This window comes from Mustelus asterias, chromosome 6 (genome assembly GCF_964213995.1).
Source record: "Mustelus asterias chromosome 6, sMusAst1.hap1.1, whole genome shotgun sequence".
NCBI classification, from domain to species: domain Eukaryota; kingdom Metazoa; phylum Chordata; class Chondrichthyes; order Carcharhiniformes; family Triakidae; genus Mustelus; species Mustelus asterias.
The window spans coordinates 120925453-120951810 of NC_135806.1; the positions used below are offsets into that span (position 1 = coordinate 120925453).

The window sequence follows — 26358 nt, forward strand, 5'->3', positions numbered from 1 at the left end:
GTCACGTGACCGAGGACACCTGATTGGTCGAGCGCCCCGGCCAATGGTGTGAGAGGTCGAAGAGGAAGGGTCGAAGTTGAGCGCGGGGCCGGCGTGGGCAGCGGCGGAGGGTTTGCTCTGTGTCCCCGGGGGCTGTGGATGGATGGAGGCCGCTCGGTGTTGAGGCTGGCGGCTTGAATTCCCCCCCTGCCCCCCTCTCCAACCAACCGGGAGTCACCGCGATGACGGCCAACGAGGAGCAGACGGTGAGCCGGGCTGGGCTCTGTGTCCATCGGGTTGGGCTGGAGGCAGGGACCCTGTGGAGAGGCTGTTCCCCCTGGGGGGGGAGGGGGGGCTCAGAGCGAGCGGACCTGTCCTCCCTCTGGCAGGAATTTGACAGCTGGGCAAATATCTCCCAGACCCTGACAATCACATTTTAATTTGATGTTTTTAAGTTTCCTTTGTACTTTGATTTCTGTTCGGGCTGTTCCCCCTCCTTTTGGGGAGCTGCCCCTTTTACTTTGTCCTGACTTAATCTGAGTTTGTTTATTTGATTTGACCTAAAAAGAGGGCAAATATCTCCCAGCCCATGTCCAACGGTGCTGAAGGTTCAGTCCCTGGGAATGATGAAGCTGCTGGGCATCTGCCAGGAATGTGAATGTTGGGGCTTTCTTATTCCTCAGCATGAAGAGCAGGAGCAGCATTCATAACTCTGACAGAATGGGGCAGAAGGGGAATTGGGGTGGGACTGTTGAACCATTGAATCCCTATGTGAAGAAGGAGGCCAGTTTGGTCTATCGAGCCTGCACTGCCAACAATCCTCTCCAGGCCCCATCCTGGTAACCTCATGTTTACCCTGCTGATCTCTCTGACACTAAGGAACAATTTAATTTAATATGCCCAATCCGTCTAACCTGGACAGCTTTGGACTGTGGGGAGGAAACCCACGCAGACACTGGGAGAATGTACAAACTCAACACAGACAGTCACCCAAGGCCAAAATTGAACCCAGGTTCCTGGCGCAGTGAGGCAGCAGTACTAACCAATGTGCTTCCCCATTGTAGATTTTCAGCCTATGATTTGTCCTTTTAACTCTCTCTGTGGTCTCAGTACAATGTTGCTCCTGAGACTGGGCTACTAGAACAAAGAACAATACAGCACAGGAACAGGCCCTTCGGCCCTCCAAGCCTGCGCCGCTCATGTGCCCAACTAGACCATTCGTTTGTATCCCTCTATTCCCAGTCTGTTCATGTGGCTATCTAGATAAGTCTTAAACGATCCCAGCGTGTCCGCCTCAATCACCTTGCTTGGCAGTGCATTCCAGGCCCCCACCACCCTCTGTGTAAAATACGTCCCCCTGACATCTGTGTTAAACCTTTCCCCCCTCACCTTGAACCTGTGACCCCTTGTGTTCGTCACCTCCGACCTGGGAAAAAGCTTCCCACTGTTCACCCTATCTATGCTATTCATAATTTTATACACCTCTATTAGGTCGCCCCCTCATCCTCCGTCTTTCCAGGGAGAACATCCCCAGTTTACCCAATCTCTCCTTATAGCTTTACCAGGCAACATCCTGGTAAACCTTTTCTGTACTCTCTCCAAAGCCTCCACGTCCTTCTGGTAGTGTGGCGACCAGAACTGGACGCAGTATTCCAAATGTGGCCTAACCAACGTTCTATACAGCCGCAACATCATATGCCAACTTTTATATTCTATGCCCTGTCCAATAAAGGCAAGCATCCCATATGCCTTCTTCACCACCCTCTCCACCTGTGCTGCCACCTTTAAGGACCTGTGGACTTGTACACCCAGGTCCCTCTGTGTGTCTATACTCCTGATGGTTCTGCCATTTATTGTATAGCTCCCCCTTGCATTAGATCTACCAAAATGTATGACTTTGCATTTATCTGGATTAAATTCCATCTGCCATTTCTCCGCCCAATGTTCTAGCCTATCTATATCCTGCTGTATTCTCTGACAATATTCATCACTATCCGCAACTCCAGCAATCTTCGTGTCGTCTGCAAACTTACTGATCACACCAGCTACATCTTCCTCCAAATCATTTATATATATCACAAACAGCAGAGGTCCAAGTACAGAGCCCTGCGGAACTACACTAGTCACAGACCTCCAACCGGAAAAAGACCCCTCCACTGCTACCCTCTGTCTTCCATGGCTAAGCCAGGTCTCCACCCATCTAGCTAGCTCACCTTTTATCCCGTGAGATTTAACCTTTTGCACCAGCCTGTCATGAAGGACCTTGTCAAACGCTTTACTAAAATCCATATAGATGACATCCACGGCTCTTCCCTCGTCAATCGTTTTTGACACCACCTCAAAAAACTCAACCAAATTTGAGAGGCATGACCTCCCTCGTACAAAACCATGCTGTCTATCGCTAATGAGATTATTCGGTTCTAAATGCGCATATATCCTATCTCTAAGAATCTTCTCCAACAATTTCCCTACCACGGACGTCAAGCTCACCGGCCTATAATTACCTGGGTTATCCTTGCTACCCTTCTTAAATAACGGGTTAATATAACATTGCAATAAATTTGACAAAGGGCCAGCTGCACTCAAAACGTCAGCTCTTTTCTCTCCTTACAGATGTATAACCGTGGGGTTATGCTGCAACTGTACAGGACCTTGGTGAGACCACATTTGGAATATTGTGTGCAGTTCTGGTCACCTCACTATAAGAAGGATGTGGAAGCGCTGGAAAGAGTGCAGAGGAGATTTACCAGGATGCTGCCTGGTTTGGAGGGTAGGTCTTATGAGGAAAGGTTGAGGGAGCTAGGGCTGTTCTCTCTGGAACGGAGGAGGCTGAGGGGAGACTTAATAGAGGTTTATAAAATGATGAAGGGGATAGATAGAGTGAACGTTCAAAGACTATTTCCTCGGGTGGATGGAGCTATTACAAGGGGGCATAAGTATAGGGTTCGTGGTGGGAGATATAGGAAGGATATCAGAGGTAGGTTCTTTACGCAGAGAGTGGTTGGGGTGTGGAATGGACTGCCTGCAGTGATAGTGGAGTCAGACACTTTAGGAACATTTAAGCGGCTATTGGATAGGCACATGGAGCACACCAGGATGATAGGGAGTGGGATAGCTTGATCTTGGTTTCAGATAAAGCTCGGCACAACATCGTGGGCCGAAGGGCCTGTTCTGTGCTGTACTGTTCTATGTTGTGGAGATGCCGGCGTTGGACTGGGGTTCTATGTTGCCAGACCTGAGATTTTCCAGCATTTTCTCTTTTGATTGCAATAAATTTGTCTCATTGAAATCTGATAGTACAGCTGTGAATATAATCCTATCAATGGAAGTAGATTACTCATCCTTCTTTATTGCTGAGTTAAAATCCTGAAACTCCCTATCTGATACCTCTGTAGAAATATCTTTCCTACATAGACTGGAGCAGTACAAGAAAGAAGCTGTGTGATGACCACCTTGTCAAAGGCAATTTCAAGTGGATAATAAATGTTGGCCTCGCCAATGAAGCCCAAATCCTGTGAAGGGATAAATCAAAATATATAATGGGCATCTATAGTAAAAGTCGTGTGTGTCTGCAAGTTTTCTAAACCATCAATTGGTTGGATTACATGGAAATTTAGTTAATTTAGCCATTTCTGCATTATCCTTGTGCTGTTCCTGAAGTGAAGGACCCAATAAACTACATTCTATATTTGAGGGTTCCAGAAAATCTACACTTATTCTTTTAAGGGAGACGATGACCTATTATCGTTAGACTATTAATCCAGAAACTCAGCTAATATCCTGGGGACCCGGGTTCGAATACCGCCACAGCGGATGGTGGAATTTGAATTCAGTTTTTAAAAAAAACTGGAATTAAGAATCTACTGATGACCATGAAACCATTGTCGATCGTCAGAAAAACCCATCTGGTTCACTAATGTCCTTGAGAGAAGGAAATCAGCTGCCCTTACCTGGTCTGGCCTGCGTGTGAATCCAGAGCCACATCAATGTGGTTGACTCTCAAATGCCCTCCAAGGGCAACTAGGGATGAGCGGTAAATGCTGGCCAACCAGCGATGCCCATGTCCCACAAATGAATAAAAACGGAATGTGGGTGTCACTGGCAAGGCCAGCATTTATCTTCCACTCCTAATTTTCCTTGAGAGGGTGGTGGTGAACAGCTGCAGTCCATGTGGTGTAGACATGTCCACAGTGTTGTTAAGAAGGGAGTTCCAGGATTTTGATACAGCGTCAGTGATATAGTTTCAAGTCAGGGTGGTGTGTGGCTTGGAAAGAGAACCTTTAGGTTGTGGTGTTCATGTGCATCTGTTGCCCTTGCCCTTCTCATAGAAACAGAGGAAATAAGAGCAGGAGGAGACCATTCAGCCTGTCAAGCCTGGTCTGCCGTTCATTATGATCACGTCTGATCATCCAACTCAATAGTCTGATCCCACCTTTTCCCCCATATCCTTTGATCCCTTTTGCCCCAGTGCTATATCTAACTGCTTCTTGAAAACATTCAATATTTTGGTCTCAACTACTTTCTGTGGCAGTGAATTCCACAGGCTGCCCACTCTCCGGATGAAGAAATTTCTCCTCATCTCCATCCTAAACTGTACTCCATCCTACGCTGTATCTTCCCCCTCCCCCCACCCCAATTCTTTTGAACTCCAGTGAATACAATCCTACCCGACCCTGTCTCTCCTCATATGTCAATCCTGTCATCCCAGGAATCAGCCAGAGGTTGTGAGTTTGGGAGGTGCTGCCAAAGGAGATTTGCTGCAGTGCATCTTGCAGGGTGATGCACACTGTGTGTCAGTGGTGGAAGAAGAGTATGTTTAAATTAGTGATGGGGTGCCAATCAAACAGGCTGCTTTGTCCTGGGTGGTTTGAATCGTTTGTTGGAGCTGCACTCATCCAGGCAAGTGGAATGTATTCCATCACATTCCTGAGTTGTGCCTTGTCAGTGGTGGACAGGCTTTGGGGAGTTGGAAGGTGAGTTACTTGCCACAGGATTTCTAACCTCTGACCTTCTCTAGTAGCCAGTATTTATATGACTCGTCCAGTTCAGTTTCTGGTCAATGATAATCCCCAGGATGTTGATGGTGGGGGATTCAGCGATGGTAATGGCATTGAATGTCAAGGTTAAGAGTTTGGATTCTCTCTTGATGACGATGGCCATTGCCTGGCACTTGTGTGGCATGAATGTAACTTGCCACTTCTCGACCCAAGCCTAAATGTTATCCAGGTCTTGCTTCCTTATCTGAGGAGCCACAAATGGTGCTGAAGATTGTGCAATTATTTAGGAACATCCCCACTTCTGACCATTGATGGAAGGATGGTCCATGATGAAGCAACTGAAGATGATTGTGCCTAGGACGTTACCCTGAGAAACTCCTGCAGTGAGGTCCAGGACTGAAATGATTGCCCTCCAATAACCACAGCCATGTTCCTTCGTGTTAAATATGCCCCCAACCAGTGGAGAATTTTGCCCTGATTCCCATTGTCTCCAGTTTTTCTAGCACTCCTTGATGCTAAACTCGGTCAAATGCTGTCCTGATGTCAATGGCAGTCATTCTCACCTCGCCTTTGTCGTTCAGCCCTTTTGTTCATGTTTGGACCAAGGCTGTAATGAGGTCAGGAGGTGAGTGACCCTGGAGGAAGCGAAAGTGAGTGTCAATGAGCAGGTTATTGCAAAGTAAGTGCCACTTGATAGCACTGTTGATGTTTGAGTGTAGACTGATGGGGCGGTAAGTAATTAGCTGGGTTGAGTTTGTCTTATTTTTGTGTACAGGACATTCCTAAGCAATTTTGCACATTGGGTAGTTGCCAGTATTTTACCTGTAGTGGAACTGCTTGGGATGGGATGCAGCTCATTCTGGAACACACCTTCAATACAATTGTCAGAATGTTGACGGGGGCCAGAGCTCTTGTGGTATCCAGTACCTTCAGCTGTTTCTTGATATTACTGCCCCTGCACACACTGCTACACACCCAGGAAACTTGTGACACAAGCAAAGTACAATACTCGTTGACAGTCAGAAATAAGAACAGAAAATGGTGGAAATGCTCGTGGGGTCTGGCAGTAACTGCTTAGAGAAGAACAATTATGTTGCAGGTCATTGACCTTTCATCAGAACTGGTAATCTTGCTTGTTCTGGCATTCTTTAAATGCAAATCTAACTTTGTCTGAATCATCTACTCTGGATATAATCATAGAATCCCTACAGTGCAGAAGGAGGCCATTCAGCCCATCGAGTCTGCACTGACAATCCCACCTAGGCCCTACCACCGTAACATATTTACCCCGCTAATCCCTCTAACCAACGTATCCCGGGACACTAAGGGACAATTTAGCATGGCCAACGCACCTAACCCACACTCCTTTTGGACTGTGGGAGGAAACCGGAGCACCCGGAGGAAACCCACACAGACACGGGGAGAATGTGCAAACTCCACGCAGGCAGTGACCCAAGCCGGGAATCGAACCGGGTTCCTGGAGCTGTGAGGCAGCAGTGCTAACCACTGTGCCACCATGCTGCCCTTCACCAGGGTGCCAAGCGATTAAGTTATATAATCCAGACTTGAAATGTTGGCTCTATTCTGTCTTCACAGATGCTGTCAGACTTGCTGAGTTTCTTCAGCATTTTCTGTTTTGTTTTTGATTCCAGCATGTTGCCTTTACATTAAGTAAGTTCTTTCCTCTCTAATAACATTGGGTTTTTTTTCGTATTTTATTTTCAGATGGAGCTTGAAGCTCTTCGCTCCATTTATGAAGGAGATGACTGTTTTAAAGAACTTAATCCAGCATCTTTTCAATATAGGGTAAGTTATGCTAAGCCATTTGGTGAACGTAAGTTTGCATTGATTAGGATGTTAATGTTTTGCACTTCAGGATATTATACCTTTGGATTCTATGCGAGTGCATTAGCGTTTAACTCATTTGCGGCAGCAGAGTTTCCCTGTAGCATCCACATGTGCAATGGTGATCAAATTATAGAAAACCAAAAGGCACAATATTTTGTAGTTTAGTATATTTATTAGTGTCACAATTAGGTTTACATTAACACTGCAACGGCGTTACTGTGAAAATCCCCTAGTCACCACACTCTGACGCCTGTTCAGGTACACTGAGGGAGAATTTAGCATGGCCAGTGCACCTGACCTGCACAGCTTTCAGACTGTGGGAGGAAAAAGGAGCATTTGGAGGAAACCCACACAGACACGGGGAGAACGTGCAAACTCCACACAGGCAGTGACCCAAGCTGGCACTGTGAGGCAGCAGTGCTAACCGCTGTGCCACCGCGCCGCTCCAGCAGAGTTTCTAACCGCACCAGGTTAGTATTTAGAGGACAAGGTTGAAATTCCACCCTTCCTCCTTCCCCCATTGTTAAAGAGGGAAGCCACTTTTGACTTGGAGTAATGACCAGTGTGAAATAAATGACCAGAGTTGATTAGCTATATCTCCCTCAAACTTTCAACAATGTATTCAGTAGCTGCTAACATGTTGTCTTCGAATTGCTAAACGTTATATTTAGAATGTCTTCCCATCTCTGCCAGTACTGCTTTTGACCTTTCCATTTTGTTGCTTTTTTACTTTATTTTAGGTAGGTAACCGTGGCGACCCTAAAGCCTTCCTGCTAGAAATTTCATGGCCTGAAATGTATCCAGAACTTCCCCCAAACATATCATTGAATGCATTCTTCAACAATAGCATGTAAGAGTTCCAACCCTATTTAGCAGAAATTGCAAGATTATTTTTTTTATCCTCCTTACAATTTTAAAGAGCTCTTGAATGAATTGATTTGTGAATTAAATTCTAACTGTAATTTCTGAATACAAGTGCTCCGTACTTAAAATCACATTAAGCGCACCTTTTGGTAAGAGAACTTCTTTAGGTTGATTCTGCCTAAATTCATATTATTAAGGCAAATGATGTTTAGCAAATTTGCTAGAGTTTTCTGATGAGGTAACAGAGGTGGCTGATGAGGGTAATGCTGCGGATGTGGTGTACATGGACTTCTAGCAGGTATTTGCACAACAGACCTATGGGCAAAGTTGCAGTTTGTGAAATAAAACATTAGGAGCAGGAGGAGGCCATTTGGCCCTTCGAGCCTGCTCCGCCATTCATCACGATCATGGCTGATCGTCCAACTCAAAAGCCTAATTCTGCTTTCTCCCCATAACCTTTGATCCCATTCGCCCCCAAGTGCTATATCCAGCCTCCTCTTGAATACATTCAAAGGGACAGGAGCAACCTGGGTAAGAACAGGACACAAAATTTGCTGAGTGGCAGGGCACAGAGTCTTGGTTCATGATTATTTTTCAGCCCGGGGGAATGTTTATGTTTTATAGTGGAGTTCCCCAGAAGTGGGTGTTGCGACTCTTGCTTGTCCTGATGTATGTTAATGACAGTGACTTTGGTGTAAAGGGCACAATTTTAAAATTTGCCTCTGATACAGAACTTGGAAGCATTGTGACCTGTGAGGAGGATAGTGTAGAACTGCAAGAGGACAAAGATGTGTTGGTGGAATGGCTAGACGGGTGGCAGATTAAATTTAATGCGGGGAACTCTGAAGTGATTCATTTTTGACAATACAAAATAAAGGGTACAATTCTAAGAGGGTGCAGGAGCAGGTGTTTAAATCATGGGAAGTGTCAGGACAGGTTGAGAGGGAATTGATTTGTTATCTAAAAAGGAAGAATGTGCATGGCTATGGGGAGAAGAAATGGGATTGGCAATAGGTAAAGCGCACCCACAGAGAGCTAGTACAGACACAATGGACTGAAGGGCCACCTTATTTACTGTAATTATTTTATAATGCCAGATTTTGTGGAGATATTTTTGATGTGCCATATGACTATCCCAGAAAAGTGTCTCAGAGCCAACCTATAAAAGAAAGCATAAACAGAAAAGTTGACATCAACTTAACTGGGACAGCTAAGAAAAGAAAATTAAATAACATAATTCCCTAACATTTATCCCATGTGCAAACAGTTGACCATCCCCAGTCCAAGATGAAAGACTTTGCTTTGTTAGTGATTCCATGATTAGTGACCCATGTTCCACCTACTTTAGATTGGAAAGTTCCAATTAGTTGTGCAAAGAACGGGTATAATGTATTTTTCAGTAAAGCTGACAACTGAAGGCTTAACCACACTCGGTTCCTCAGTTTGGTAATCCGTCTGGTGACATCTTTTTTGACGTACGTTTTGTGTGCTCTTCAGTTCTTCGTCAGTAAAACAGAATATAATAATCAAGCTGCATGAGCAGGTTGAAGCAAACCTGGGGACTGCCATGGTATACACACTGTTCGAATGGGCCAAAGAAAACCAAGAACAGCTGATGGAAAACCACCGCCCAGTAGTTAGTTCAGTGGTAAGTCTGTATCAAAGAATGCTTTAACTCTTAAGAGATGTTTCATTGCTGACGGTGTTCTACTTTGGATTTAATGATTCAAATTGTGACAGCGCAGCTGTGATTATAAGGAAACCATTCTGTATCCATGTCCATAGTTGATATTGAAATTTAATTTGTTTTGAAGAGACTCCCAAGATTTTTGAACATTTCTTCTTCTCGGCGCAGGTTCCAGCCAAGTTCGCTTCCATTTAACATGGAAGACAAACCTGCGTTTAGAGACCGCCTTTCGTGACCTGGGGATGTCCCAAAGCACTTCACAGCCAGTGCCGTTCTTTTGAAGTGGGGTCACTGTTGTAATTTAGGAAACAGCACCCAATTTGAATGCCGCAAAGTCCCATAAATGGTATTGATGTAAATGATGAAAAGTTTTAAGGAATATTAGTTGAGGGATAAATGTTCGGAGGAGTAGAATGCCTCGGCTCCCTTTTGAAAAGTGTCACAGGATCTGTTATGAATTGTTTAAGTTGAACGATTGGTATTCAGTCAGCTGCTTCCAGAGAGAAGATATTTCTTTGTTTCTCGTAAAAAGGAACTGTTCTTGTCGTCTTATGTTCTTGTTACAGAAGAGGTTAGAAGTGCTTCGTGTAATAATATTGAATTTATGTATATTTTTGGGGTTTCCTACAGGCCGTAGCACTGACTGAAAATACCGTAATATCGAATACTTCTGTGGCTAAGAAAAAGGAGAAAAAAGAACAGCTGTCAAAATCCCAAAAGAAGAAATTGGCTGATAAGACAGGTTTGGAATTTTGCTTTGCAGACTTAAAGTTAGTAACTGTTGTGTACATACAAATGAATGATTTGATTTGATTTATTATTGTCACTTGTATTAACATACAGTGAAAAGTATTGTTTCTTGCGCGCTATGCAGACAAAGCATACCGTTCATAGAGAAGGAAAGGAGAGAGTGCAGAATGTAGTGTTACAGCCATAGCTAGGGTGTAGAGAAAGATCAACTTAATGCAAGGTAGCTCCATTCAAAAGTCTGAGCAGCAGCAGGGAAGAAGCTGTTCTTGAGTCGGTTGGTACGTGACCTCAGACTTTTGTATCTTTTTCCCGACGGAAGAAGGTGGAAGAGAGTATGTCTGGGGTGCATGGGGTCCTTAATTATGCTGGCTGCTTTGGCAAGGCAGCGGGAAGTGTAGACAGAGTCAATGGATGGGAGGCTGGTTTGCGTGATGGATTGGGCTACATTCACGATCTTTTATATTTCCAAGCCAAGTCTGCGTATCCTTTTTCACTTCCTTGGGAATTCAACCAGGTGGGGTGAAGATGTTTTGATAAACAGTATTTTGGTTATCTAATCTTTTCTCCACACTTAACGATCTGTCACAAGGACATTATGAAGCAGGTGGGTTTTTATCACAATTCTGTAGCTTTACGGTCACTTTTTAAAAATTCTTGATTTATTTAAATCATGGAATTTAAATTCCTTAGCTGTCATGGTTGGATTTAATTGCTGTCTTTGGATCAGTGCTTCAATAGCAAAGCCACCATGCCGTCACATCAGCTTGTTGCTACTTAATTTCCTTCTTGGTCTGTATTTTTTTTGTAAATAGCCTCTCTTTCACCCTCCACAGAGAAACAAAAGGTTTCTAACACAAAGATATGAAACACCCCTCTCAGTAACTTGACATAACTTAAAAATTTGGATCTCTGGGAAATACATAGAACATCGAACAGTACAGGCCCTTCGGCCCACGATGTTGTGCCGAACCTTTTCCGAAACCAAGATCAAGCCATCCCACTCCCTATCATTCTAGTGTGCTCCATGTGCCTATCCAATAACCGCTTGAAAGTTCCTAAAGTGTCCGACTCCACTATCACAGCAGGCAGTCCATTCCACACCCCAACCACTCTGAGTAAAGAACCTACCTCGTACATTCCTTCTATATCTTCCACCACGAACCTTATAGTTATGCCCCCTACATCCACCCGAGGAAATATCTATCCCCCTCATCTTATAAACATCTAAGTCGCCTCTCAATCTCCTCCGCTCTAAAGAGAAAAGCCCTAGCTCTCTCAACCTTTGCTCATAAGACCTACCCTCCAAACCAGGCAGCATCCTGGTAAATCTCCTCTGCACTCTTTCCAGTGCTTCCACATCCTTCTTATAGTGAGGTGACCAGAACTGCACACAATATTCCAAATGTGGTCTCACCAAGGTCCTGTACAGTTGCAGCATAACCCCACAACTCTTAAACTCAACCCCCCTGTTGATAAACGCTAACACACTATAGGCCTTCTTCACGGCTCTATCCACTTGAGTGGCAACCTTCAGAGATCTGTGGATATGAACCCCAAGATCTCTCTTGTCTGCGTGGACTTCCTCCAGTTTCCAACCACAGTCCAAAAATGTGCAGATTAGGTGTATTGACCACGATCAGTGCTCGGGTATAGGGGCGGGGGAATGGGCCTAAGTAGAGTGCTCTTTCGCAGGGTCAGTGCAGACTGGATGGGCTGAATGGGCTCCTTCTGCACTGTAGGGATTCTTTGACAGATGTTGGGTGAAGCCAGGATTGGTCTTGGGGTTAATGCTTCCAAAATCAAGTAGTTGACTGACACTCCCTGCCGAAGGCTCATCCATAAATCCATAAAGGTTGTCTGGAATCCATGGTCGATAGTCCAGGAAAAGGCGGTGGGAAGGAATTAGTGTGAAAGAAACAAATACTTCTCTTTGAATCTCACTCTGAGGATTTGTTTATTCTGTCGTTTGATTTTTCCATTAGACAACAGAGGAGAACTACCACGAGGATGGAATTGGGTGGATGTCATTAAGGTAAACTTTGATTTTGTTTTTGTAAAGCTCAAAGATTTGAGCCACATAGTACCTGGCAAGAGCCTGTCACTGCGTACAGAAACTGTGCTAGCAGTTGTACTTATTTTTTTTGAAAGGTATAAAGGAAATCTTGCCCTAAGAGGCGAAAGTGTTTCATTTGTAAACGGATTTGAAGCATTTCAATTGCTAACAAGCTTTTTCACTTTCTCTCAAACAAAATCTGCTGATGCTTGATGGATGACTTTGTCCTTGCAGCATGTAAGTATTTTTTTAAATATTAAACCTTTTCCCCCAACCACAGAATATTCTGTGCAAGCAGATTTCATTAACTGAGCTAACTGTTGGACGTACTCAGTTAACTGTGAATAAGTGACATTCTATCTATTAAAACTTGACTTTGTGCCTTTATTTCCAAACCTTGTTTCTTAGTCCTAGATTTCCCCCCATGAAAGGAAACATTCCAACATCCACTCTGTCAGACCCCCTAATAAAGTCACCTCTCATTCTTCTAAATTCCAAAGTGTTTCGGCCCAACCTACTCAACGTTTCCTCACAAAACAACACCTTCACACCAGGAATCAGCCGAGTGAACCTTATCTGAATTGCTTCCAGTGCAAGTTCATCCCCCCCCCTGAAGTAAGGAGTCCAAAACTGTACACAGATGAGGTCTCATTAAAGTCTTGTACAGCTGTAGCAAGACTTTCCCACTTTTATATTCCATCTCCTTTACAATAAAGGCCTTCCAGTTGCCTTCCTAATTACTTGTTGTATCTGCAAATTAATTTGTTTGTGATTATGTATAAGGGTACTGCAATCCCTTGTACTGAAGCTTTCTGCAGTCTTTCAGCCTTCTCTGTGTCAAAAGTGGGCAAGCTAATATTTTCCCGTGTTTTTTGCCCATTCACTTAACCTATTTATCTCTGCAGATTTTTGGGAAGCACCTTACTTTCCTACCTACCTCTGTACTGTCCACAAATTTATCGACAATACAGTCTGTATCTTCATCCAAGTCATTAATATGGATCATAAATAGAAGTCCCAGTGCTGATCCTTGGGGTATCCCGTAAGCTACAGTTTTGCCTATCCCAAAATAATTCATTTATCCCTTCGACAGCACCTGCCAAAAAGTGACCTCTACCACCTAAAAGAACAAGGACCTTGGGATGCATGAGACCACCACCACTTGCAGGTTCCCTTCCAAGTCACTCCTCATCCTGACTTGGAGCTATATCTTTCTTTCACTGTCGCTGGGTCAAAATCCTAGAACTCAATCCCTAACAGCACTGTAGGTGTGCCTACACCACATAGTCCGCCGTGGATAAAAAAGGCAGCTCACCGCCACCACCACAGGGCAATTAGGGACGAACAATATTTCAATTGAAATGCTGGTCGAGACAGAAAAACCAAAGGCATGTGAAATAATTTTTTTAAATCCTTACTCTGGTTCCTGTTTGTTACAGTAAGAAGTTTAACAACACCAGGTTAAAGTCCAACAGGTTTATTTGGTAGCAAAAGCCACAAGCTTTCGGAGCCTTAAGCTCCTTCTTCAGGTGAGTGGGAATTCTGTTCACAAACAGGGCATATAAAGACACAAACTCAATTTACAGAATAATGGTTGGAATGTGAATACTTACAGCTAATCAAGTCTTAAAGGTACAAACAATGTGAGTGGAGAGAGCATTAACACAGGTTAAAGAGATGTGTATTTACATAGACAGAGATGTGTCTTTATATGCTCTGTTTGTGAACAGAATTCCCACTCACCTGAAGAAGGAGCTTAAGGCTTTGAAAGCTTGTGTGGCTTTTGCTACCAAATAAACCTGTTGGACTTCAACCTGGTGTTGTTAAACCTCTTACTGTGTTTACCCCAGTCCAATGCCGACATCTCCACATCCTGTTTGTTAGCCAGTCATAAACTTGCTAATATATCTCACCAACACCATGTGCAGCAGCCTTTGATTGTGGCACCTTATCAAATGCAGTCCAATTACACCACATCTGGTTCCCTTTAGCCACCCTGCTTGTTACATCCTTAAAGAACTCTGATAAATTTGTCAAACACCAAGTTATGATTTTCTAAATGTCCTGTCGCTACCTCCTGAGTAATGGATTCCAGCACTTTTCCAATGACCGATTTTAGACTGACTCGCCTATAGTTTCCTGCTTTCTGTCAATTCCTTTCTTGACTAGTAGTGGTACGTTTGTCAGTAAAATGTAAGCGATTTCAGATTTTATCATTGGAAAATTGAGTTACATGTTAAAAGCAGTTTTGGAAAGGTATTCACAAGATTCTATAATATTCCAGTTTCATTAAAATCGAACAAAGTGTATTATAATCAAATTTATTTATTCTTTCTCTCCCCCCACCAGTTGAGCAAAACCGGCAGCAAGGACGATGACTAACCCGTTTATGGACTGGTGTGAGCCTAGAATTTCAGATTTATTTTGCTGGAGCACGTTCATTTTCCCGTGTTTTCTGTGGAAAAGCTCTTTGGAAAAATTACAGCCTCTGTTTTGGTATGAAATCATTGTGGGTTTTGTTATTACTCTACAGACCAACTGCACGTTTCAATGGCACTAAATCTGACACTCAATCACTTACAAATGCAAAATAAAAATGCAGAATAACTTGAGCTCCTCCTGAGTCGGACACATGGTAACAGATTGCTTTATTGCACCTATTTCTTGTGGAGCATACCTCCTGAAGTCATGTTTTTAATTATGAGGCCATGGCTCGATATTTTCCTGAACAGCATGGGTAAGATGGTGACCTATCTGCAATCATGCTAACTGTTTTTGCTATTTTAACTAGGGTATTATGGACTATACCTGTTTCCCCTCACCTGCCCCTTTTGATATCCTGTCTTATCATCATGAGGAGATCAACCAGAAATATTTAGGATTTTAATAAAGCTTTTAATATTTCTTATCGCATGGACTCTTATTATATGTAAAAGCAGGAAATATTTCCCACACACGCATATGTAATCTGCAGTAAGAGGGAGACTGTGGCTGTTACCTGCCTATATTTCAGGATCATATTTGACATAGACATTGTCTCAGTCCATCATTTGGATTGGAAAATTCTTAAAATTTGTTGGCAGGCTAGTGGAGTGCTGCAGGTTTAGCTCGCTCCCGCCCTCCCGCCCCCCTGCTCGTTCCCGCCCCCCTGCTCGCTCCCGCCCCCCCTGCTCGCTCCCGCCCCCCTGCTCGCTCCCGCCCCCCTGCTCGCTCCCGCCCCCCTGCTTGCTCCCGCCCTCCCGCCCCCCTGCTCGCTCCCGCCCCCCTGCTTGCTCCCATCCTCCCGCCCCCCTGCTCGCTCCTGCCCTCCCACCCCCCCTGTTCGCTCCCGCCCCCCCTGCTCGCTCCCGCTCCACTGCTCGCTCCCACCCCCCTGCTTTAGCATGGGATCTTCGAAATTAATTCCTGAAAGGAATTGTGGCTGGAGTGATCCTATTAACAAACGCGAATACCAATGTACACATGTTCAAAAAGATCCTTACAAGCTTGATCAATGGCCAGAGAAATCACCAATGCCATTCCATGAATTGAGTTGCAAGGATGAAATTTAGCAGAGGGGAAGTTGATGGAGAATATGAGGAAAGATATGAAGACAGAGCTTGGGCATTTAAAGCTATTAAGTTTGTTTTATTCATGTCACAAGTGGGCTTACATTAACACGGCACTGAAGTTACTGTGAAAATCCTCTAGTCGCCACGCTCTGTCACCTGTTCGGGTACACTGAGGGAGAATTTAGCATAGCCAATGCACCTAACCCAGCATGTCTTTCGCACTATGGGAGGAAACCAGAACACCCAGAGGAAACCCACGGGGAGAACATGCAGACTCCACACAGGCAGTGACCCAAGCCAGGGATCAAACCCCGGTCCCTGGCGTTGAGGCAGCAGTGCTAATCATTGTGTCGCCAATATCATTAGCATGATATTCCCAGGTTGTTTAAAAAAGCAAACAAGGATTGTTAAGATGCATAGTATAGGTTGAAGTATAAATCCAGAAAAGTTATTTTAAAACTCTTTATTTGGCCCTAGATTTAATGAAGCCTATTGCGACGGTCTAACTGTGGGAGAGGTCCATGTCCACCAGTGGTATACCTCCCTGTGATAAATTTGGAGGTGGGAACGGGCCCATGGGTGAAACCGGCTCCCTCGTGATGGGTTGTCAATTATTGAGGCAGTTGATGCCAATTATTTCTGAGTTCAATGGATTTTAGTGGTGGTTCAGGGATTACTTGCAAGTGTCAAGGCTTTACTATCCCTCCAGAAGGTCGGCATGCACACCCTGACAAAGGTACTTACTTCAACCTATACTTAGTGCCTGATCGCACATTGAGAGTAGATAGCCACTGAAATCTCCCCTTGCCTCCAACCCTTTTGCATTGGCATCTCTGGGGTGGGCCGGGATTTCTGTCCTCCCTGGGTCCCATAGCCTGGGGAAAGCCCAGCACTGGCCCGGTAATTTGGTCGGGTCTCTGTGTTCTCGAAGCCACATCAGTTTCTCACTGGCTGTCCAGATGGTGGACTGGACCCTCTTCGTTTCCATTAAATTCCGCCCCACATCAAGAGTATCGTGTGCAGTTCCTTTTGAGTCTCCCTAGTGAGGGATAATTGTTCAGAAGCTATACAACTGATCCCAAAAATTAAGGGAATATCATATGAGGGAAGATGCGACTACCCTGGGTCTTTTCTCTCTTCGAGAACAATGAAAGGATTTGATGGAAGTGGAAGCATCAATAAGGTGCGTCGCCACTCTGATACCTTGGTTGCTGTTTGTCTTTACACTCTTGGCCCGAAGTACTCGGATCTTTTACTGCTTTTACAAAGTATGATGCATTTTACATCTCTGTGCTGTCAATTTTGATCTTATACTTTCCTTGTGTTCAAATTTGTTAAGGCAGCAAAGCTTGGATTGCCCCTAAGGTGAAGTCTCTCATCCACAAACACCAACGGCCTTTTCACACCAGGGACTCCTCGGAGAGGAATGAGAGCCGTAAGGCGGCCCAACATGCCATTTGAAATTAGGAAGTTGCTTCTATCTTGACCAGGTTATGCAGTTGAAGAAGGTTAAACCAACATCTTGGTATCAGACTGTTGGCATCATCATCTCAGTCCTTTCAGATTATTGCAGTTCCTCGGGAAGATCAGTCCCAGCCACTCTCCATTGCCAATATCATTCATAAATACTGAACAGATGTTGCTGATGATATGACAACTCTGGACTTTTCTCAATTTCTGACAATTTCCCTAGTGAGAAAACACCCTGTTATAAAGTAAAATTTATTTATTAGTCACAAGTAGGCTTATATTAACACTGCAATGAAGTTACTGTGAAAATCCACTAGTCGCCACACTCCAACGCCTGTTCGGGTACACGGGAGGTGAATTTAGCATAGCCAATCCACCTAGCCACATATCTTTGGACTGTGGGAGGAAACTGGAGCACCTGGCGGAAACCCACGCAGACACAGGGAGAATGTACAAACTCCACACAGACAATGACCCAAGCTGGGAATGGAACCCGAGTCCCTGGCGCTGTGAGGCAACAGCACTATCCAAAGTGCCACCGTGCCATCCATATCCAACCATGGAAACTCTTCTGCGAGCCCTTGGGAGTTAAACCTGGAGAGTTAGCTGGTCCAGATGGAATTCCAACCAAGTTTATCCAAGTCTTGGCTTGTGTTCCATTATGCAATGTGTTGAATCCTTGCTTTGCTGAGAGAATAGTCCAACGTCGGTGGAAGCAGGCATTGCTCCAGAACTGAAACAACAATCAGTAACAATGGACTACCCTTCTAAGATTGCAGACCAGTTCAGACCTATGTGGTCACTGTCCAACACCATTCCTCTACCTGACAGTTATCAGTTTGGTAACTGTGCTGAAAGAAGGACAATGCACCATCAGGTTGATGTTGGGAGCTTCCTTTGTAAAAACGCCGGTAAGCAGGGAACAAGCTCAAGCATTATCACAACAGGTTTTTTAAAGACCTTAAAGGATTGGAGGATAGCGAATGTGGTCCCGTTGTTTAAGAAGGGTAGCAGGGATAACCCAGGAAATTATAGGCCGGTGAGCTTGACGTCCGTGGTAGGGAAGTTGTTGGAGAGGATTCTTAGAGACAGGATGTATGTGCATTTAGAACGGAACAATCTCATTAGTGACAGACAGCATGGTTTTGTAAGAGGGAGGTCGTGCCTTACAATTTTGGTGGAGTTTTTTGAGGAAGTGACAAAAACGGTTGATGAAGGAAGGGCCGTGGATGTCGTCTATATGGATTTCAGTAAGGCATTTGACAAAGTCCCACATGGCAGGTTGGTTAAGAAGGTTAAGGCTCATGGGATACAAGGAGAAGTGGCTAGATGGGTGGAGAACTGGCTTGGCCATAGGAGACAGAGGGTAGTGGTCGAAGGGTCTTTTTCCGGCTGGAGGTCTGTGACCAGTGGTGTTCCGCAGGGCTCTGTACTGGGACCTCTCCTATTTGTGATATATATAAATGATTTGGAAGAAGGTGTAACTGGTGTAATCAGCAAGTTTGCGGATGACACGAAGATGGCTGGACTTGCGGATAGCGAAGAGCATTGTCGGGCAATACAGCAGGATATAGATAGGCTGGAAAATTGGGCGGAGAGGTGGCAGATGGAGTTTAATCCGGATAAATGCGAAGTGATGCATTTTGGAAGAAATAATGTAGGGAGGAGTTATACAATAAATGGCAGAGTCATCAGGAGTATAGAAACACAGAGGGACCTAGGTGTGCAAGTCCACAAATCCTTGAAGGTGGCAACACAGGTGGAGAAGGTGGTGAAGAAGGCATATGGTATGCTTGCCTTTATAGGACGGGGTATAGAGTATAAAAGCTGGAGTCTGATGATGCAGCTGTATAGAACGCTGGTTAGGCCACATTTGGAGTACTGCGTCCAGTTCTGGTCGCCGCACTACCAGAAGGACGTGGAGGCATTGGAGAGAGTGCAGAGAAGGTTTACCAGGATGTTGCCTGGTATGGAGGGTCTTAGCTATGAGGAGAGATTGGGTAAACTGGGGTTGTTCTCCCTGGAAAGACGGAGAATGAGGGGAGATCTAAGGGGATAGATAGGGTGAATGGTGGGAAGCTTTTTCCCAGATCAGAAGTGACGTTCACGAGGGGTCACGGGCTCAAGGTGAGAGGGGCGAAGTATAACTCAGATATTAGAGGGATGTTTTTTACACAGAGGGTGGTGGGGGCCTGGAATGCGCTGCCAAGTAGGGTGGTGGAGGCAGGCACGCTGACATCGTTTAAGACTTACCTGGATAGTCACATGAGCAGCCTGGGAATGGAGGGATACAAACGATTGGTCTAGTTGGACCAAGGAGTTGCACAGGCTTGGAGGGCCGAATGGCCTGTTTCCTGTGCTGTACTGTTCTTTGTTCTTTGACCTCTGACAGGGTTAATCATGCAGCCAAACTGATAAAGATAAAGCATAGCTGAGATTCTTGTTGAATGGATTGCTGACTTTTCACTGATCGTACTCTGTGTCAGATACCTTGGCTTTCTATCTGGTGGTATCCGTAGCATCCAAAGATGTGTAGGTTAGGTGGGTGGGGTTATGAAGGGAAGGCCTGGGTGGGATGCTCTTTATGAGAGATGGTGCAGACTTGTTGGGCCGAATGGCCTCTTTTCGCACTGTGGGGATTCAATGATATTCTGTAAGTAGTCGATTAACAGGTTTGTCTCAGGGCACTCAGCTAGGGTCAGTTTTTTTCCTAATTCTTGTTAATAATGCTCTATCCTTCTCTGGCTTTAAATACTGGAAATATGTGGATGGTGTGTGTCTACTCTGGGCCACAGGGTGCGACCAGTGAAGTTCAGGAAACTTAATGCTCTCAATTAATGATGAGGAAAACAGGATGCAACTAAATGGAATGCCACGTGAGCGAACCTCGGTCAACCTGAGCACAAACGTTTTGACATAACGTTAGGCGACTCCACCCTGACACAGAGGAAAGTCTTGAAAATCCTGGTTGTACACGTTGAAGCTGTCTTATAAGTGGGATAGCCAAGACAGCCTCCTTTAAAAAAAAGGCAATGGATGTGTATTCTCAGATACCTCACCCCTTTCAGGCTTCCTGTCCACGCCCTGCTGTTGATCCACACTAACTACTTCCGTCCCTTGGTCAACATGCTGCGCCTGTGAGGCACCCTGGCCTCACCTATACACTGACTGTTCAGAGCGAAGGAATACAGAAACCTGCACTGCCATTGGTCTTGGGGGCCCCAAGTACCAGTCTTTAGACAATGCCCTCTATTTTCACAACATTTGAAACACTACAAACGAGAAGGTTGTACTAAGTTTGGAAAAATCTCTTCTGCAATCTTCCCAGTTTTGAAACTGGTTTCCACCACCACGCCCAAAGTAATCAAGGCAACTCGGAGATTCAATCCTGTGGAGATTTTGAATGGAAAGATACCCACCCATGTAGTCATGATTCAGATCCTCAATTAAGTACTTAGATGACAAAATCCATATATGTTCCCTGCCTGTAATGTAGGAATGCTGTATTGGTTTGTAGTTATGTAATTTTAATTCAACATTCTTTCTTCTAATATCCTGTCCACTATTTCCCTGTCATCTGCTGAATTTGTCTTATTTTTCTATGAGGATTCTATGAAAGGGTGTCCTTGTCCATGAGTCACTAAAAGTTAGCATGCAGGTGCAGCAAGCAATTAGGAAGACAAATGATATGTTGGCCCTCATCACAAGGGGATTTGAGTATGTGGGTAAAGATGTCTTGCTGCAATTGTATCAGCCATGATTGAATGGCTGAGCAGACTCGGTGGGCCAAATGGCCTAATTCAGCTCCTATATTTCATGATCTTATGGTATAAAGCCTTGGTGAGACCAAACCTGGAGTATTGTGAATGGTTTTACTATCCCTCCTTATCTAAAGAGGGATTTACTTGCCACAGAGGGAGTGCAATTAAAGTTTGCCAGATTAATCCCTGGGATGGTGGGATTGTCCTATGAGGAGAGATTGAGGAGACTGGGCCTATATTTTCCAGAGTTTTAAAGAATGAGAGGTGATCTCATTGAAGCTTACAAAAACTCTTACAGGGCAGAGGTAGGAAGGATGTACCACCTGGCTGGGGGACATTTAGAACCAGAGGACAAGGCCTCAGAAAAAGGGGTTTAAGACTGAGATGAGGAATTTCTTCACTCAGAGGGTGGTGAATTGCTGGAATTCTCTACCACAGAGGGCTGTAGTAGCTTAACCATTGACCACTTTCAAGACAGTAATCGATATAAATCTATGCCCTCTTGTTTGATCCGTTCACGAGTGTGTCATTTTCTCCCTATCTACGGTAGCACAGTGGTTAGCACTGCTGCTTCACAGCTCCAGGGTCCCAGGTTCGATTCCCAGCTCGGGTCACTGTCTGTGTGGAGTTTGCACATTCTCCTCGTGTCTGCGTGGGTTTCCTCCAGGTGCTCCGGTTTCCTCCCACAGTCCAAAGATGTGCGGGTTAGGTTGATTGGCCAGGTTAAAAAAATTGCCCCTTAAGAGTCCTGGGATGCGTAGGTTAGAGGGATTAGTGGGTAAAATATGTGGGGGTAGGGCCTGGGTGGGATTGTGGTCGGTGCAGACTCGATGGGCCGAATGGCCTCCTTCTGCACTGTCGGGTTTCTATGATTCTATGATACTCAGTCCCTCATGATTTTGAATACCTCTATCAAATCTTCCGTCAGCCGTTTCTCTAAGGAAAACAGCCCAAACTTCTCCACTCCTATCTTCATATCTGAAGTCCCTCATCCCAGGAACCATTCTCATGAATCTTCTCTACAGTAGCAGTGAAGTGGCAAATGAATGAACGAATATGGTAAATCTTACTGACAGTACAACATCAGGATGACAGGGACATCATGAACTCCTGCATTATGAGGAGAGATTGAGTAGCCTGGGACCATACTCATTGGGATTCAGAAGAATGAGGAGGGGATCTTATAGAAATATTTAAGATTATGAAGGGAATAGATAAGATAGAACCAGGGAGGTTGCTTCCATTAGCAGGTGAAACTAGAACTAGGGGGCATAGCTTCAAAATAAGGGGGAGCAGAGTTAGGACTGAGTTAAGGAGGAACTTCTTCACCCAAAGGGTAGTGAATCTGGAATTCCCTGCCCAGTGAAGCAGTTGAGGCTACCTCATTGAATGTTTTCAAATCAAAGATAGATACCTTGCATTAAGTTGATATTTTTGAACAGTAAAGGAATTAAGGGTATAGTGAGCAGGTGGGTAAGTGGAGCTGAGTCCACAAAAAGATCAGCTATGATCTTATTGAATGATGGAGCAAGCTCGAGGGGCCAGGTGGCCTACTTCTGCTCCTAGATCTTATGTTCTATTTTTCACAATGTGAATGATCATTTCATTTCTCCTGCCTGTTCCCCCTTAAGATAGATCGTGCACAAGCACTGACATCATTGCCCTATGTTACTCAAAGTCAGCGTACTATATGTACAGCTTGACAATCATCAATGTTTAGGGATTCCACAGTTTGCACAGAAATATCACAAAGCTTTGCTGAGATGCCACTTGCCTTGTTGGGTCCACATAAACAATAGTCAATCCAGATAGATCCTACAGTTTATTTGGAGTTCGGTGAGAAGGCACGTTACCACTGGGGCAGCTCTCTCTCTGGGCTGGAAGTCAATCAGTAACAGCAGTGCCCTGCACAAATGTGGAGTGGCACGGTGGCACAGTGGTTAGCGCTGCTGCCTCACAGCGCCAGGGACCCAGGTTCGTTCTGGCTTGGTTACTGTCTGTGCGGAGTCTGCACGTTCTCCCCGTGTCTGCGTGGGTTTCCTCCGGGTGCTCCGGTTTTCTCCCACAGTCCGAAAGATGTGCGGGTTAGGTGCAGTGGCTTTGCTAAATTCTCCCTCAGTGTACCCGAACAGGTGCTGGAGTGTGGCGACTGGGGGATTTTCACAGTGATTTCATTGCAGTGTTAATGTAAGTCTAAAACCATAGTTGGATATTTTTAAATGTTGATTTATCACCAGATGGCGCCATTGATCAATCAAATCCAGGATGCCTAACGAGTGAGGACATTTCTTGAGGCATTTTCTTTATGTAATTGAAGTGATCCTTCCAAAAACATGTCCAGCTGTGATATTCACCCCTACCTATTGCCTGGATCCATAACCTGGAATACTGATGCATTTTAGAGCTGGGAGGCATTGTGTTAATGAAAGGAAAAACATGCACTTTTCACAAACTCTTTAGAGCCAACAAAATATTTTTGAAGTTTAGTCACTGTTGGAAATGTAGCAGCCGAGTGACACACATCAAACTCCTGCAAACAGCAATGGAATAAAGGATAGAGAATGTGTTTGTTTTGTGTGTGATGCTGACCGAGATATGAATATTGGCCAGGACACTGGGGAGAGCCTCCGAGCTGCTTTGTGTGAAAGAGCACCAAAGCGGGCAGATGGGATCTCGGTTTAACATCGCATTCAAAAGGCAGCAGCTGGCACCCAGCAGCGTGTTGCAGGATGACTGACGGACCAAGGGAGCGCGTGCACAGATTCCCAGGAAGTTCTGGTGAAGGTCCAGAGGATGAGCGTGTCCTGTAGCCGGCCAGGGGAAGATTGGCACTTTGCCCTCTTAACACACACACACACACATACACACACACACACACACTGCCCCCCCCCAACCTCTATCTCCATCCTTCTCTCCTGGAGAAGCTGATGCTGCTCAAGCAAGCCTTGTAGTTGCCTTCTATTCCCCATCGGACTAACATGGCAACATGTTAGTCCGGCACCTGGCAACATGTCCACGACCAAGTATTCCATTTTTCATGGTCATAAGATGAGCGAGTGCAATTTTCTTTTAGGTGAAGTCCTCAGAGAATAGGAACATATATGTACATCTGGACGTATAAATTCGGATCAGATGGAGGCCATTCATCCCCTCAAACCTGCTATGCCATTTGATAAGATAATGGATGGTGGCCAAAATTCCACTTCCCTTCCCACCCCGCCCCTCTGTACCCCTTGACTCTCTTGTCAATAAGAATCTATCTAACTCAGCCTTAAAAATATTCAATGACCCAGCCCCCACTGCAATCTGGGGAAGAGAATCCCCCAGACTAACAACCCTCTGAGAGAAAGAATTCTCCACACCTCCTAAGGCATCTTAAATGGGAGACACCTTTTTAAACCCCGAGTTCTAGACTCTTATCATAAAGGGAAACACCCTCCCAGTATCCACCCTGTCAAATCCCTTCAGGATCTTCCTGTTTCAACAAGATCAACTCTCATTCTTCTAAACTCCAATGGATACAGGCCCAACCTTTCCTCACAGGATGGGCGGCAGGGTGGCACAGTGGTTAGCACTGCTGCCTCACAGCACCAGGGACCGGAGTTCAATTCCGGGCTCGGGTCACTATGGAGTTTGCACGTTCTCCCCGTGTCAGCGTGTGTTTCCTCCGGGTGCTCCAGTTTCCTCCCACAGTCTAAAGATGTGCGGGTTAGGTTGGTTGGCCATGCTAAATTGACCCTAGTGTCAGGGGGATTAGCAGGGTAAATGTGCAGGGTTACGGGAATAGGGCCTGCGTGGGATTGTGGTCGGTACAGACATGATGGGCCAAATGGCCTCCTTCTGTATTGTAGGGATTCTATGAATCCCTTCATCTCAGAAATCAGTCAAGTGAAACTTCTCCGCATTGCTTCCATTTTCCTTGCGATAAATCATTCCATTTTCCTTGCAATAAATCACAACATTTTATTTGAGTTTTTAATCACTTACTGTGGCTACACACGATCTTTTGTGATTCATATGCCAAGACACCCAGATCCCTCTGTGCCACAGAGTTTTAGAATCATAGAATCCCTACAGTGCCAAAGGAGGCCGTTCGGCCCACTGTATCTGCACCAACTCATACCCAGGCTTATCTGTAACCCCACGTATTTACCCCGCTAATCTCCCAACCCATATATCTTGGGACTCGAAGGGGCAATTTAGAATGGCCAATCAACCTAACCTGCACATCTTTGGACTGTGGGAGGAAACCGGGGCACCCAGAGAAAATCCACACAGACACAAGGAGAACGTGCAGACTCCGTGCAGACAGTCACCCAAGGTTGGAATTGAACCCGGGTCCCTGGCGCTGTGAAGCAGCAGTGCTAACCACTGTGTCACTGTGCCACAATCTCTCTCCATTTAAGTAACATACTTCGGTTCATAGAAACATAGAAACTAGAAGCAGAAGTAAGTCATTCAGCCCTTCGAGCCTGCTCCGCCATTCATTTTGATCATGGCTAATCGTTGAATTCAATATCCTGATCCCGCTTTTTCCCATATCCCTTGATCCCTTTAGCCCCAAGAGCTTTATCTAATTTCTTCTTGAAATCAGACAATGTTTTCTTCCTGCTAAAATGGACGAGTTCACATTTTCCCACATTATACCCCATCTGCCAGATTTTTGCCCATTCGCTTAATCTATCTAAATCCCTTTTAAGATTCTTTTATGTCGACCTCATAATTTACTTTCTTCCCTATCTTGGTGTCATTGGCAAATTTAGTTACCATACATTCAGTCCCTTCATCCACGCCATTAATATATATTGTAAATAGTCGAGGCACTGTGGCACTAGTGGCATCTTGCCAACCCAAAAAATGACCCATTTATCCTTAATCTCTGTTTCCCATTAGCGACCCAGTCCTCCATTCATGTTACCCTCGACAACAAGAGCTCTTATTTTATGTCGTAACATTTGACGTGGCACTTTCTAAAGTGCTTTTGATTTTTAATAGCACTGGTTGACGTGCAAATATTATTGGATAACTCCTGCTCACCTTTGGAATAGGGTTCAGGGATTTCACATCTCCAATGGCAAGCATGTGTACTTGTGTTTCAAGTGGGATCAGAACCTATGACCTTTTGCTCAGAAGTCAATAACACCATTGACCTTCTGCTCAGAGGTCAGTGCTACACTGAGTCTTAGGACTGACGGCTGCACAATAGAGTAATTATACACAAATAACCACTTTGCGCAAAGTGTTCATCATCCAGGAGGAAGACAACATGGTCAACAAAACACGTGGTGATAACCGTACCCCGTGGAAAGTAGCAATTAGTTTCAAAAACATTGTAAAATGTTACGTGATGAGCAGTTCGACAAATTCAAAAGTGATTGGTTTTTACTTAAAATCAAGA

At 44.9% G+C, this 26358-nt stretch overlaps 1 protein-coding gene across 3 annotated transcripts; it reads left to right on the forward strand.

The window, feature by feature from the left end:
• On the forward strand, positions 1-15086 carry rwdd (RWD domain containing 4). Of its 3 annotated transcripts, none has more exons than XM_078215080.1 (7): positions 1-245; positions 6702-6782; positions 7565-7674; positions 9186-9336; positions 10006-10117; positions 12108-12157; positions 14528-15086. In XM_078215080.1, the coding sequence occupies exons 1-7, from the start codon at positions 222-224 to the stop codon at positions 14558-14560; spliced, it is 561 nt and encodes a 186-aa protein (XP_078071206.1). In that variant the 5' UTR covers positions 1-221; the 3' UTR covers positions 14561-15086. The 3 variants fall into 3 exon arrangements, with proteins under 3 accessions (XP_078071206.1, XP_078071205.1, XP_078071204.1); XM_078215078.1 differs by having other exon boundaries at positions 67-245; positions 12108-12415; XM_078215079.1 differs by lacking the exons at positions 7565-7674; positions 14528-15086 and having other exon boundaries at positions 61-245; positions 12108-12406.
• The last annotated feature ends 11272 nt before the right edge of the window (positions 15087-26358 follow it).

Excerpts from the sequence above, each read along its gene's own strand:
- rwdd (XM_078215078.1), top strand. The coding sequence starts at position 222 with ATGACGGCCAACGAGGAGCAGACG. Across the intron at positions 246-6,701 it reads CGGCCAACGAGGAGCAGACG|ATGGAGCTTGAAGCTCTTCG; the intron begins GTGAGCCGGGCT and ends TTTTATTTTCAG. Across the intron at positions 6,783-7,564 it reads CAGCATCTTTTCAATATAGG|GTAGGTAACCGTGGCGACCC; the intron begins GTAAGTTATGCT and ends ACTTTATTTTAG.